The 14,549-nt window shown below is 46.5% G+C and overlaps 1 protein-coding gene across 4 annotated transcripts in view; it reads left to right on the forward strand.

Annotated features, from left to right (window-relative positions):
* Window positions 1–14,116, forward strand: part of TFAP2A (transcription factor AP-2 alpha) — a 16,108-nt gene extending 1,992 nt beyond the window's left edge. Inside the window, exons 2-8 of one of the 4 annotated variants that reach the window (XM_024747561.1) lie at window positions 2,078–2,512; window positions 5,612–5,663; window positions 7,745–7,976; window positions 9,707–9,825; window positions 11,728–11,869; window positions 13,418–13,471; window positions 13,767–13,858. In XM_024747561.1, the coding sequence (XP_024603329.1) occupies window positions 2,078–2,512; window positions 5,612–5,663; window positions 7,745–7,976; window positions 9,707–9,825; window positions 11,728–11,869; window positions 13,418–13,451 (1,014 nt within the window). In that variant the 3' untranslated portion in view covers window positions 13,452–13,471; window positions 13,767–13,858. Of the gene's footprint in view, window positions 1–762; window positions 851–1,855; window positions 2,513–5,611; window positions 5,664–7,744; window positions 7,977–9,706; window positions 9,826–11,727; window positions 11,870–13,417; window positions 13,472–13,766 lie in introns of those variants that run through there. The other 3 variants (XM_024747560.1, XM_024747558.1, XM_024747557.1) reach the window with 3 other exon arrangements.
* The last annotated feature ends 433 nt before the right edge of the window (window positions 14,117–14,549 follow it).

The raw sequence follows: 14,549 nt of genomic DNA on the forward strand, positions 1-14,549 counted from the left end.
TCTCGCGCCCACACTTTCTTTCTCACACACGCACGCAGACACATTCTCCCTTTCTGCGCGCTCGCCCTCGGTCTCCCTCTCTCCCTCTTTCTCTTTCACTTTTGCTTGCCCTGCAACCTTTTAAAATGTTGCCCCTTCCCTGTGATTCGCCAGCCGCCGCGCCGCGGCCCCCCGCGCGCTCGCCCGCTCCCTCTCTCGCCCGCTTTTTGTCTCTCGCGCTCCCTCTCCCCTCCTCCGATTTGCTACACTGAGGCTCCCGTCAATGGACTGCATTGAGAGCCGGCTCCGGCGCGAGTTGCCTCTCCGCTTCACGCTCGATTTCCAGGCATTCTTCCCTTATTAAGTATTCGTGTAATATTAATAGTCATGAATATCTGCTATTAGCAGGCTCCAGGAACGCTGCCCAGCGCGGTTATTAGAAGCTCAAGCGAAGCCGCCGCTAAGAAAAGAGGGGGAGACACGGATTAAGGAACACGCGCGCGCGCGCGCACACACACACACAGACACACACACACACTTCTTGCTTTTTGCCTTTTTGAGGTTTTTCATTTTTTAAGGAACTTTGAATCCTACCCGCTCACGGCAGGATAGAGACCGTGGGTTCGACCATCTGAAGGCGCCGCTCGAATCGGTGGTTCAAGTTCGGATGGACCAGAGCGGGGCTCCAGCTCTCGGGGGAGCGGCGGCGCCGTGACCGGAGTCCCGGGTGGCGCGGGGCTCTCGGCGCCTTTTGTGTGGGGCTCGCTCGGGCAGCGGGGCAGCCGGGCTCTCCGGGCTTGCTTGTTGTTTTCCACCCTGACTCGTTACCCCAGACTCTTCGCAGATGTTAGTTCACAGTTTTTCAGCTATGGTGAGTCCCATCCCCACCCCCATCCCTGTTTCCTTAGGAATTTTACTCTGGAGAACCTGGGGCTGCGGAGCGGCCCGTCCTCCTCGCCCGGCTTTCCTTCAGGGCACCCCCTTTCCGTTTGCATTGCCCTCGCTCCTCGTATCTCTCCCTCTCTTCCATCCTTCAGCCGAATGCGGTACCCCCCATCCCCCGCTCGACCTCTCCCGGCGCGCAGCCCTACCTCGCCGCTACTTCCCAAGGCGTGTTTCTTGCCACGTTTGTCTTTATTTCCTCGCCTCTTCACGTGTTCCCGAGATGTTCTCAACATTTGATGCTTAATCCGGCTACAGGAAAAATGCTGCCCGGTGTGCCCCTTCTTCCCCTCGGGGTCCGGGGCCGAACCTCCGAGGGCTCGCATTGCCTGCAATCAACTCTGTTCGCTTGTTTTGCAAGCGAATTGCAATAGAGGAACCCAAGTCAGGCGTTTCTTCTGCCCTTTGGGGCTGGGGTGGAAGGGGCGGGGGCCTCCGCCCCGGGGTGCACCTCTCTCTTTTAAACCCAAGACAAGGCTGGATCTTTCCATTTTAAACCTTGGCTTGACGTCCCTCTCTCCCCGTCTCTATCACAAATCGACCCTGTCCAGAAAAAGGCTCCTAACTGAGGAAGCGGATAAGACAGACCCCCATCCCGCAGCTAAGACCTTCTTTTAGCTGGTAACTTAAACGTGGGCTTTCCTTACAGCCCTCTACGAAATATGCTCTATTTAAATAGTCATGAAATGGTAATAGCCTTTGAATGGGTATGACTGTTTTCCTCCACATAAATAGAACAGGGTAAACAATAACGCAGTGGCAGGCAGGTTCAAATGCAGGGACAGAGAAAAGGCCGCTTCTGCTGTTTAATATTTAGTAGGAATTTTAATTTTGCGTAAGGGAGGTTCCACTCCGCAGCTTAACGGGCTATGTTCCGGGAGGCCCTTTTTCGCCTTTCCCCCCCTTTGAAAGAAACGCCTAAGGAGAGTCTCTTATGCCCCCTCACTGGCACAGTCGAATTCCCTGCGTTTGGGGAAGGGCCCTTTTCACTCCCGGAGTATTTTCTGAAAAGAAGCGCCTAGGGCTCCTTTCTCGCGGCGGCCTGCGGACGGGGACGGGCCGTTTCCCACGCAGCCCTGAGCCGTGCACTCAGTGTGGCAGCTGTAACTCGACGCCTGATTTCTTGTTCTCTGCCCTTGCCCTCGCTCTCTTCCAGGACCGTCACGACGGCACCAGCAACGGGACGGCACGGTTGCCCCAGCTGGGCACTGTAGGTCAATCTCCCTACACGAGCGCCCCGCCGCTGTCCCACACCCCCAATGCCGACTTCCAGCCCCCCTACTTCCCCCCGCCCTACCAGCCTATCTACCCCCAGTCGCAAGACCCTTACTCCCACGTCAACGACCCCTACAGCCTGAACCCACTGCACGCCCAGCCGCAGCCGCAGCACCCGGGCTGGCCCGGCCAGAGGCAGAGCCAGGAATCTGGGCTCCTGCACGCGCACCGGGGGCTGCCCCACCAGCTGTCGGGCCTGGATCCCCGCAGGGACTACCGGCGGCACGAGGACCTCCTGCACGGCCCCCATGGGCTTGGCTCAGGACTCGGAGACCTCCCGATCCACTCCTTACCTCACGCCATCGAGGACGTTCCGGTAAGAGGCCCTGCGGGCGGCGGGAGAGAAAACGCAGACCCTCCTCACCCACCCGCGAGAAAACGCCCGGAACGTGCAGCCCGGGGGGCCCTGGCTTTCCTGCCTGGCGTTTACTTTCTCGAAATCTCCTTTTGGTTTTTCGGGTGGACACTTTAAGGACCCACCGAGACAGCCGCCTTAAAAAAATGGAAAAGAATTGTACTTGAGGGTCCTGCCCCTAGAACAATGGCTCCTGGAGCTCCTTCAAACAATGCCTGCATATTACCATTGAGAAATTAGACGAATGTCACCGTTGACGGTACCTTCCCCTCTCGACGACAGTAAACTGTTTCGACGGGGAGAGGATCTAATTCCACCACTGTGTCTGTCGTGGGGATTTCTCCCTGTCCTGAAAAACATGTTAAGAGTCAACCAAAAGGGCTCATTGAAATGCCCTGGCCATTTAAAAGAAAGTGTGAAAGACACACTAGGAAAATTATTTTTACCGGATTTTATGAGTGCTAGTGATATCTGAAAGTTATGTGTATACCCTACCCTGATTAAAGAATAGTAAGTAGCAAGTCCGAGGAGGAGGACATTAAATGCAGCCTTTTTCTCTTCCTAGGGGTGCTAAGTGCTGACCTCATACATCATTAACTGGGTTCCCAACGCCTCTCAGAACCCGCTACACCCCCATATTAAACGAATGTTTTCAGACTATCGGGCAATGCATTCTTTGAGTTCTAATTCAGTTATCAATAAATGCAGTTTGAAATGATTTCTAAATAAGCATGGTATTAGCGCATTTACTGTTTACAATGCAAACCAGGCTACTGATAATTTGAAAATACTTTATGAAATTAAATTTAAACCAGCATCTCTTGCTTCAATTCTACATATTTATGGTTTGCTCACAACCTTCCTGAAATGGAATTAGAGCAAGCCAATAATTTTATTAAAGCTGTAAAGGCTCTGTTAATGCTGCTTTTCTTTGGAGAGGAAATGTATCTGGATGTGATTTTTGCTAAAATGCTATTTCAAATTACTGCATCAAATATTACAGCAATATGTCCGTTGACAGTTTAATGATGACTGCATTAGATTGCAAAGAAAATGGTCAGATGAACTTACCTGCTTGCCTGGTGAATTTAAAACATTATTTAAGTTACATAGGAAAATAGAAAATTTATTACATCTCTCATTTGGCCTAGTTAATCACTGAAATTTGTTGGTTATGTTTAGCTTCGTAACATGGAAAGCAGGAAAGTAGGAAGTTGATCCAATGTGGGGTTTAGTAAGCATTGTGTGTGTGTGTGTGTGTGTGTGTGTGTGTGTTTTCATACATGTTTTTAGAAACTGATACTAAACAGTGCATTTCTTGGAAAGTGAAATGAGAGGAGCAATAGCTGAGAAAAGGGCCATTAAAAAACAAACCTGGAAGTTGTGATCCTTTTAGTTCCCCTTCCCAAAGATTCTCTGAATCCTTATCCTAGTCTGCTCCTTGGAAATATCTGAATTGCAAAATAACGTTGCGAGCTTTTGGAACTACTGTGAATTAGAATTGCTCTACTTTGCAAAAATTCCAAAGTGGCTGGTGTGAATTCCTGACACCAGTATAGTCACTGTTCGTGGTGAGATTGGCCTATAGGAGAAATTAATCAAAAGATCAAATAAAAACAAGGAAACCCAGTTGCTGCTCTTCCCCTTTCCCTCCCCCACCTTTTAAGAAAAAAAATTCTTTCAAAGGAATTTGGGTCAGGAAAAGGGTTGTTTTCAATTTTCCCATTGCTGCAACAGTTAACCTTTAATAAGAACGACTGCCAAATATTTAAGAAAATCAAATCGATGGTGAAAATTATTTAATCATTAATATCTCAGTGGGGTTTTAAACTTAACAGTCTTCCCTGTATGGACAAGGTCTAGAAATAACACAAATAAAAGTATTATGCCACATTACATTTACTTTATGGGTTTAGGGTGCATGCATAAAGGGATCATATTTCCCCATATAGTTAAAACACAAGAACTGCAGCAGTAGTCATTTCTGAACATTTCTCAATTTAATTATACTTAAATCCAGAAGCACTTTAGGCAAGTTACAAATGAGAGCATTGAGTATAATAAAACCTGTAATAAAGCAACTTAGTACCATCCACCCGGAATCATTGGGATCAGGCACAATTAACAGGAGCATAAATCCAAGACAGAATGGAAAATGTTCGAATCAGTATTATTGTTGGACAAAGACTAGAGAAGGAAGTAATAGTTTTTTTAATGGTAATGCCTGTGTTTGGTAACGATTGTGAAATCTTCTATCTCAGCAGCCCTGGTGCTAATTTGTAAACACAGGCAGACATTATATTGCCTGTCAGTTTCTGCATTAGAAAACACGATTTCATTTTACTTTCTAATCACGTTTTGACTCTAGCACACACGTATACCCATCCATCTGTAAAAAAAAAAAAAAAGGAAAAGAGAAACCCACACTAACAAATCCAAATCTGCTACTGGACACAGGAAAACCTCAAAGGATTTTTGTTTGTTTGTTTCTCTTTTTATCATTTTCATATCCCTATCTGATATCCAATTTAGACAGTAGTCCTTTTTAAATTTTTTTCATTTATCCATAAGTGAAGGTGTGTATATACGTTTGCTCTTTATCACATCACCTAAAACGTTTCCAATACTCCCCTGTTACTCCCGACTGTCATTTCTATTGTTTCTCTGGCTTTTGCTGCCTGCACGCTGGAATTGCTCAAGTCCGAAGCCGCTGAGGCGCCAAACTAAAGCTAGGTGTATTTTTAAAGGTTGAACTGACTGTGAGAAAGATCAAAACTCGGTTTAATTTCCAAAGAAAGTTTTATTCCCCACCCCCAGCTCCTTCAAACGTGGATTATTTGCTGGGGAACGAGAAATTGGCGGTGGGTGTACAGCGAATCCTCTTGAGCTGCAAAACCCCGAATTCCAATGAGCCAAGATGAGATGTTTATATATAAATGTCACTAGATGGGAGGGGGGAATTTTGAGTCTACACCTTCCCCTCCCCCTGTCTTGCACGAAATATTCATTTCCTTTTGTTTTGATTATACATTTACATCCATGTGTATCCTTTTGTTGCAGCATGTAGAAGACCCGGGTATTAACATCCCAGATCAAACTGTAATTAAGAAAGGTAAGCCATTTCCTTCTGCATTCCAAGCATGTCCTTACAGGCACAGTGCTATTTAAAAGAACTTGCAGAGCTGTGTTTATTTTTTTCCAAGTAGGATTTCCTAAAGGCTCAGAATTAGCGAATAGATAGGCATAGAATAGCAATGCTTAAATGATCGGCTTTCAGTATGTTAGTAATGGCAACAGGCTAGCTTTGTTCTGATTCATGACTTGAACATTTAATTTAGTTTAATGATATCTGGACAAACACATGAAATGTGTAATAGGTGAACAGATTTGGAAGTGGCATTTCAATTTTGTAACGGTTTTAACAGTTCAGTTAATCCATTGCGTGAGTGGCCATGAGTGTTAAGTGTATAATGCTAAAAGCAGTGCAAGTAATTTAATATTAATATAGGAGCAGATGACAAAAAGACGTAACACTCCTTAGCAGAGGGGGAAAAAGTCTTTCATGTTCTTAAATTTAATTTCTCATTAGCTGTTAAGGGTTTTTTAAACTTTGTGAATTAGGTTAACAAAATTTGGCTTTTGGTTAAAATTAGCTTTTTGAAGATGTCAGGTTTATTAGCATAAATGTTTGGAGCAGAAATTGTTTTTTAAAAGTGTCAAGTGATTTGGATGGATTTGTAATTTGTGTTGTGTTTAGTGAGTAGAAGTAAAGTTTACCGGATTAAATGCTATTCACAGCAGCTTTTTTTTTTTTTGTTATGGTGGCAATGTTACATTTCAGGATTCTAGGCACCACCAGAGGACGATGCTATATAAAACTGTTCCCATTTCTAACCCCAATCAGTATATTGTTAGCGAGTTTAAAGTTTCATTTTTGCATCTGTGAAGTCTTTGTCATGTCAAATTAGATGTGCAAGGGATAAATCTTAAGAGATGCTCTTTCCAAGTCGACATGATAATTGGCTCTTTTATTAGTAATCTCTCAAGAGTTCGTTTAACTCCTATTGTCTCTATTAGCCTCCCCAGAGCTATTAATGTCACAAGTGATCTATCCAAAACCTAGAGCCCCCCCCCCACCTCCCTATACGTCTAAAATATCCCCATTCAAGAGGGAGGAGTACTGTATACATGTGTTATTATGTCTCCATGTGGAATTTTAAGATACAAATGCATACTGTACTTAAATGGTTGTGAATGCATCTGAATTATTTTTGGTGTTAGAAATGTAACATGTTAGTACACTTTCTGCTGGCCTCGAATTTTTTTCTAAGTATGGTGGATCCAATGATGAAGAGCTTTGATTTTAACTAACAAGAACATATCCTCCCCTTCCCCCCTTCCCAAAGAAGACGCTTAAGCATAAGGCTATTAACTCTTTGCTCATCAAAAGAACACATTGCTAGTTTTCCATGGTAGGCCTGTTTATCCTTCTTTCTCCCAGTTCAAAACGGGGCTTGGAATGGATTTCCAAAACTCGAGTCTTTTTCACAGATAAACATAGGAAAGGGCCTATTTATCAAAAGGACGGGGTGTGACAACAGAATCCACCACTTCCCGGCTTGGTGCCTTGAATGAAGTGCTCATTTACAGGCCGCTTTAGCCATCTAAACTCTCGGCTGATTTTAATTATAGGTCTGTGAAGCAGTTTCTCCCCAACGCTAAACCCCTCGCCCCACGAAAACTCCCGAGCCTACATAGCTTGCTCTCGGTTTACAAACGTCACCCCCTCCGCTGCACCCCAAGCCCGTGCTCCAGCACCCCGTCTGGGGCCCACTTCCCTCGGATGCTGAGAGCCGGGAGGGTCACGAGTTCACCACCATCTCTAGACAGCGCCCCAGCGGTTAAATGGCAAGGGTCCAGGGAGAAGCACAGGGCTGGCTGGCGGGGCTGGGCCGCCCCCCGGCCGCCGGGGAGACGCGCCGAGTGGCACAGGCTCCATCCCCAGTACCGGGATGCAGCAGGGACTAGGGCAGGAGATGGGGAAGGAGCCACGGAATTGTCAGGGCTGGAAGAAAAGCGGCGGTTGCGGCGCAAGCCTGGGAGCCGGCCCGGGCCGGGACGAGGGCCGGGGTCGGGCAGGGCTCGGGAGGGATCCTCGGCGCCCACACGCGGCCTCCCCGTCTGTCTCCGCAGGCCCCGTGTCCCTGTCCAAGTCCAACAGCAACGCCGTCTCCGCCATCCCCATCAACAAGGACAACCTCTTCGGCGGCGTCGTGAACCCCAACGAAGTCTTTTGTTCAGTTCCGGGTCGTCTCTCACTCCTCAGCTCCACCTCGAAGTACAAGGTCACGGTGGCGGAAGTACAGCGGCGCCTCTCACCGCCGGAGTGTCTCAACGCTTCGCTGCTGGGCGGAGTGCTGCGGAGGTGAGGCCCGAGCGAGGCCCTGCCCGCCAAGCATTGCGCCTGCGCCGGGCCGGCGACGCGGACTGGCCTCGCGCCAGGGCCCTCCCTTCGCGGGAAAAGAAAGGGGCGGGGAGAAGAGCGATGCCTCCTCCCACCCCCTCCCCGCGCGCACGCGCAGTTCGCCCCGCCGCGGGCTCAGTCCCGGCCGCTGCAGCCGCGGGGCGCCGCGCGCCCGCCTTTTCCCTACTCGTTCACACCTTGCAAGCCTAGAAAAACTTCCGCTCAGGCGCCTCACTTTGCCTTACCTCCATATAGGGTCTCCGATTGCAGCCCGCCGTCTCTTGAATAGGGTTTAAGTAGAAGACAATGGTTTTCTCTAGAGTCTCCGTGCCACGCCCCCGGGTCACCAGAAGCAGACCCTCCCGCGCGAGGTGCTCGCACTAATGGTTCCCATGTACCGCGTCCCCATGTGTGCCAGGCAGCGTGCGAGGCACGTTTACGTGCATTATGTGTGGTCGCTACCGACGATTGCATGTTGCATATGTGGCCAGGGATTCTTGTCTCACCCGCGCGAGGTCGGAATGATTCATTTCGTAGATGAGATTTTATAAGGGTCAGCGAGGTGAAGCACCTTCCCTCAGGGCAGGTTTGTCCCTCCTCTGGGCTTTTTGCTCCTAGGGTTCCACCCAGCTTTGTGTGTGGTGGATCTTGCGTTGAACTTTCCCAGATAATATTTTCTACTTTTTCTCCTTTTTAATTTTTAATGAGAAAGTGGACCAAAACTTCATTCTTTTGACATTTATTCATATATCTGTTTATAGACCCAGATATCTGCTGTGATGGGTATATCCCATACAAAGGCTACAGAGTTTTAACATCAGCTATTCCACTCTTTCCTTCCTCCTTCACGGTCATTTGCTGTCCCTTTGTAATCTTTCATTGGCACAGATCTGAATCCGCCCTCTGCCTTTTTCTCCCCCTTCCCCCCTCCCCAATATTGGAGACTGTTTACCTAGGGGAGTATAATCTAATCCACACAATTAAAGAGCACTTGAGTAGGGAATAAAATCTGAAATTAATTAATTTGCTGTTTTATTTAAACAATTTATCTTAACCACTTTCTGATTATGGGAGTCTATTTAGACATCTATTTAGAACCACCTCCATCGTCTCTGAAATCAGGGAAATTTTTAAAGGCTGATATCCACTTTTGAATTTTCTGGTTAGGCTGGTGACATGGCATGTAAACAGTTGGTGAAATGAATTTCCCACTGGGGCTAAAGCCAGAGAAAGAAACCTAAGAGTGATGATAACTTTGGTTACTCTGAATAACCTAACAGCAGATCTTGCAAAGACAATTTAAAGACCCCATTGGGATTTGTGTGATTGTAACAACAGGGAAAATATACAGTCATCAGTTGAACTCAAAAATACTTCACACCCTAGAGATGAGAGCTGTGTTTATTTGTTTGTGGTTCTTCTTCAGAGAGTTGGGAAATCAGAACCTTCCAACCTGCCACAATAGTTGCAGTAATAACTGAACACAGGGGGTGCTTTAGAGTTTAAGAAGCATTTATCGCCTATGTTCTTTCTGTACCATTCCTTCCTAGGTTTCCCTTCCTTACATATCTCGGGGCCAGGATCCTTAATTTTTAAAAGTACATTTTAGGAAGTTGTCAAAATGACTACAGTGTGATGCAGAGCAACCAAATGTTTTCTGAATCCCTTTCTCACATGTATTTGTGAAACAGGGCGAAGTCTAAAAATGGAGGAAGATCTTTAAGAGAAAAACTGGACAAGATAGGATTAAATCTGCCAGCAGGGAGGCGTAAAGCTGCCAATGTCACCCTGCTTACATCACTAGTGGAGGGTAAGTGAGTTCCCTTGCTAAAGAGAAGGGAAGTTTCTTCTGAGAAAATGGCTAATATTCAGTGGGCAGATGTTTGGCTGTATTTTGTCAGTTGGGCAGTTTCATTTTTCCAGAAAACATAACCAGAAGTGAATGGAATTCGTGTCAAAAAACTATTTGCATTTATTCCTGTCCTCCTTTCCTCTTCCCCTCTGCCACAAAATTACACCTCCCTAGCCCAATTCTGACCTAAACAATGTGAAAACTTAAGAACTGCATATTCCTCAAGTTCCAGTCTCCTTTATAGAGCTCAGCAGTAAATCACTTAAGCTATTCTGACATCTGCGTTTGAGAAATGCGTGACCATTACTTCCTGAATTAATTTGGGAATCTTTGACCTGCATCCTGATTTAAGACCATCCTGAAAGCTCAGGGTTATATGCCCTTTTAGGTTTTTGTTTTCCAAACATATGCTCCCTTATCTCTCATTTAATTGTGCTTCTCTACTGGAGAGGAAGAAAAGTGAGCAATTTTAGACTTTGAGTTATTTGGATAGGAAAAGAAAAAAGAAATATAAGCATTGCAGAAAGTGTCTCATGTCAGCTTTTTACACACACACACACACACACTCGCTTCTAAACCCCTCAAAACAAAGGCTCACCCTGTCCTCACTCGCTGTTCTAGATACATCAGAATCCAGTCACAGCAGTCACATCCCTACTTCCTCTAGATCCCTGTTAAGTTTGTCCGATACTAAATTGGCTTAAGTTTGGGTGTGTTGGAATGAATGTATCGTTCTTTTGCATTTTCCTTTGTGTTCCGTTGGAAACGTCTTATGCCAACAGGAAAAAGAGAGGCACTTAAGTTATGGTGCAGATTTCAAAACTACCATTTATATTTAAAGAAGGCACTTAATCTTATTTATATCTTGTATTTGAGGAGACATAGTATAATTGAATTCAAGTTCTAGCTTTGTAAATAATTTTAAAAATATTTAAAAACATAAAATTGAGGAGAAACCCTATGAACCATCTGTTAATGGTGCCCAAAATGATACTAATGTGACTGTTAAGTCATAAGCAATTGTTCAGTGCCAGAAACTCAGCTACAGTAGCATTATATTAAAAATAGTACCAGTACGTTGGGAACCCACCGTTCAGACCCCAAAACAATTATACGCAGAGAAAATGGTAGTAGCGGCTTTGGGTGTAGTGTGAGAGTGTGCATGGTTTTGGGGTTGAGTCCTGTAGCAGGGAAGCAGTTTCTGGAGAACTGTTATTGTTTGTGATCCGCTCCATTTTATGGAAACAAGCTCAGCGGAGAGGGCTTTGATGCTCTAATTGGCGCATGCGTTCTTCCGGAGCTGGAGCTAATGGCAGGAAGCCCTGCAGTAAAAACCAACTGGTTCAGGAAATTAAAACCAAAGATTCGAAAATCAACAACACAGGCAGACTCAGTGGAGTGACCCTCAAATCCTCTTGGTTAATCGGTTTGGATGAACAGATAATTATATGCGATAAAGTTAAAATGTAAACCCTTAGTCGTTCCCTTGCAGAAAAGCTCAAGGAGTAATTATGAATATCATTTATGAATGTGTTGATAGGTGTGAGGCTGGAATACAAGAAACATTTTGAAAGAGAAGGTGGGGGAATGTCATCGGGGTTGGGGATGAGGCTGGAGGGGAGTTGATGGGATTTTACATTTTCCAATCGCCTGGGCCTTCTAGGCTAAGTGGCCATTTTCCCTGGGAAGTGCAGCCACCAGATCCTACAGAGAAGGAAAGAAAATGCCTGAAATGGGAAAACAAGTAGTGTGTGTTTCCTACAACATCTGGGTTAAGAAAATAAGGGAGTTGGGAGGCAGTTTTGATCCCAACTTTTTTCATTCTCTTGCCCTCGCTCCCCTCCTCTCACCTCTTGCCAGGAGAGGCCGTCCACCTCGCCAGGGACTTTGGGTATGTGTGCGAAACTGAATTTCCTGCCAAAGCAGTAGCTGAATTTCTCAACCGACAACATTCCGATCCCAATGAGCAATTGACAAGAAAAAACATGCTCCTGGCTACAAAGTAAGACATTACCTCTTCGGGGTCTCTGTGTCTCACTGTCAAGAGAAACAAAAATCAAAATCGTTTTTGCTCTCGTTTTGGGCCTCTTTTTCCTTTTGTGTTAATCAGCTCTGTTGTAAATATTGAAGTTACAACACAATCTAATAAACCGTAATTGATTTTAAAGGGGCAATACAAGGAAGATTGTGAGTGCGTATTTCCCACTTTCCCCTCTCTTTCACCCCATGTTCTCATTTTTTTAAAAAAAATTAACGTGTATGGGGGTGGGGTATAGTAGGGACTTGATGGAAGCTGAGTGTGGATTTGCGACTATTTCTGGTCAGAAAGACCAGAATCAGGTCCTTTTTTTTTTTTTTAACCTTGTATTTTATATTGGAGTATAGCTGGTTAACAATGTTGTGATAGTTTCAGGTGTACAGCAAAGTGATTCAGCTGTACACATACATGTATCTATTCTTTTTCAAATTCTCAGAACCAAGTTCTTAAAGGAGTGACACACTTGCCTGTATCAGTTTTTGTCTCTTATCAATATGTTCTCCAAGGGCAAGGATTAAGCAGTGGCCTGCAAAATGTTCAAGCCAGAAGCTGTCCTAGTTTCAACCCTAATCCCTTCTCCCATTTCTTGCCTTCCTTTCCATCCTCCTCAAAAGTGCTGTGTACACACACACACACACACACACACACACACACCACAAGTTCTAGCCTACAGGCGAGATGTCAAATAGGTTTCAAAATGGCCCAAGTTATATTCCCATTGGTGCCTGGGCTGAATAGGCTTCTGCAGGTGGTGTGTGAAAAGAAAATGACTGTTTTGATATGTTTTCTGGAAATTAAAAGGCTTGTTTGGAAGCCCTTAATTATCAAAGTCGATGTCACAGGAGGGCATGGAAGCAGAGGCAGCGGCCTCAGGCAGGGCAGTTTCTGGCCTGGGGACACCAGCTGGCCTTGGAGGAGGTAGTCTGCCACTGCTTCCTGTTCTCCATCCTCCCTTCACAGCCCCCCACCCAAAGGCTGCTGCTGCCTCAGGGAGGCCCACCTAGTCCTTGCTTCCCAGGTTCAGAGACTGAGCTTCCCCTGTGCAGGCTGCATCGCCCATATTTCAACTTTTCCCTCTTCTCTTAGCTTCCTAAACACACCCATATTAACAATTTCCCTAGACAATTTTTTTTGGTGTATGGGAAAAGAGGTGGAATGGGAGATTGAAATGTCTGTTTCTTCTTCCCCAAACCACTCTGACTTATCCCCAAGGAACATTTTTTTTTTCTGGTGACTTTTATTTTTAAAGGCAAAATAGTCCCAAGAAAAGTTTTGCCTTTCCTGTGCACATCCACCCTGATCTGAAGGTGAACGAGTGGAGAGTTCATCCCCCCGAACTGCTGCCCAGGTCTCTAGAAGATTAGGGAAGAGGGGGCTCCATAGTATTTTGAGCAGGACAGTTGATGGGTGCATGCTATTGGCTGTTGAAGAGATGCTTGCGTTTCTGACTCCTTGCCCCTCTGACTCACCTTTGTCTCTCTCCTAACGTGTGAAATGTTTTCTTGCGTCTAGGATGCTTGGTGTGAGCGAGAGAGGAGGGGGTTAGAAGTTTGGTGCAGCTGAGAGGTGAGAGAGAGACACATACACACACACACACACACACACACAGAAAGTAAAGAGAGAGGCATGTGTGGAAGTGTTTAAAGAGCAGGAGATGTTTAGGCGGACTCTGACAGGTGGCTGGGTCTCCCAACATGTGCCCCTCCCCCCCAGTCTGTCTCTGGGGCTCTGGGTCAGGTCAGGTGTCGGCGTGATCCAGGCAGAGGTAACGGCAGGGAGCAAGGTTTTCTCTTTGCTGCGGATGCTGCTGGCTGCCCGGCCTCATCTCTCTCTCTCTCTCTCCGCTCCACTTGTGCTGCAGACAGATATGCAAGGAGTTCACCGACCTGCTGGCTCAGGACCGATCTCCCCTGGGGAACTCGAGGCCCAACCCCATCCTGGAGCCGGGCATCCAGAGCTGCTTGACCCACTTCAACCTCATCTCCCACGGCTTCGGAAGCCCGGCGGTGTGCGCCGCGGTCACGGCCCTGCAGAACTATCTCACCGAGGCTCTCAAGGCCATGGACAAAATGTACCTCAGCAACAACCCGAACAGCCACACGGACAGCAGCGCCAAAAGCAGTGACAAAGAGGAGAAACACAGAAAGTGAGGCGCTCTTCCTGCCCCACCCCCTGCCCGCGCCGCCTCCCCGGCCCCGGCGCGCCCACCCACTCCATCTCCATCTCCATCTCCATCACCAACCCCAAAACGCCACCGCCTTCGGTCCGGAGTCTCAGGGTCCCGGGGACAGCGCTCCACTGTGAGCGGGGCGATCCCGCAGTCTCAGGCCCGGCCCCGGCCCCGACTTCCTCCATCAGCACCAACTCCCCTTTGCCCTCGTGTGGAGCCTAAGAGAACAGAACAGGCCGTGAAGCCAGCAAAGAAAAGTTCTGTCCGAGTTTGTGAACCTTTTTTTTTTTAAAAACTAACAAATCAACAACGACAACGAAAAAAATTTAAAACCTTTTTTTTTAGAAAAAAGAACGTAAAAATTAAAAAAAAATTATATGAGCTTCATGGGACGGAATCACCACCTTCTCTTACATACTTCAGATTGTAGCCATACTAAGAAAAAAAAAAAGAAAGAAAAAAATGGCAAAAAAG

The sequence above is a fragment of the Neophocaena asiaeorientalis genome, unplaced genomic scaffold, assembly GCF_003031525.2.
Source record: "Neophocaena asiaeorientalis asiaeorientalis breed wild unplaced genomic scaffold, Neophocaena_asiaeorientalis_V1.1 scaffold960, whole genome shotgun sequence".
NCBI classification, from domain to species: domain Eukaryota; kingdom Metazoa; phylum Chordata; class Mammalia; order Artiodactyla; family Phocoenidae; genus Neophocaena; species Neophocaena asiaeorientalis.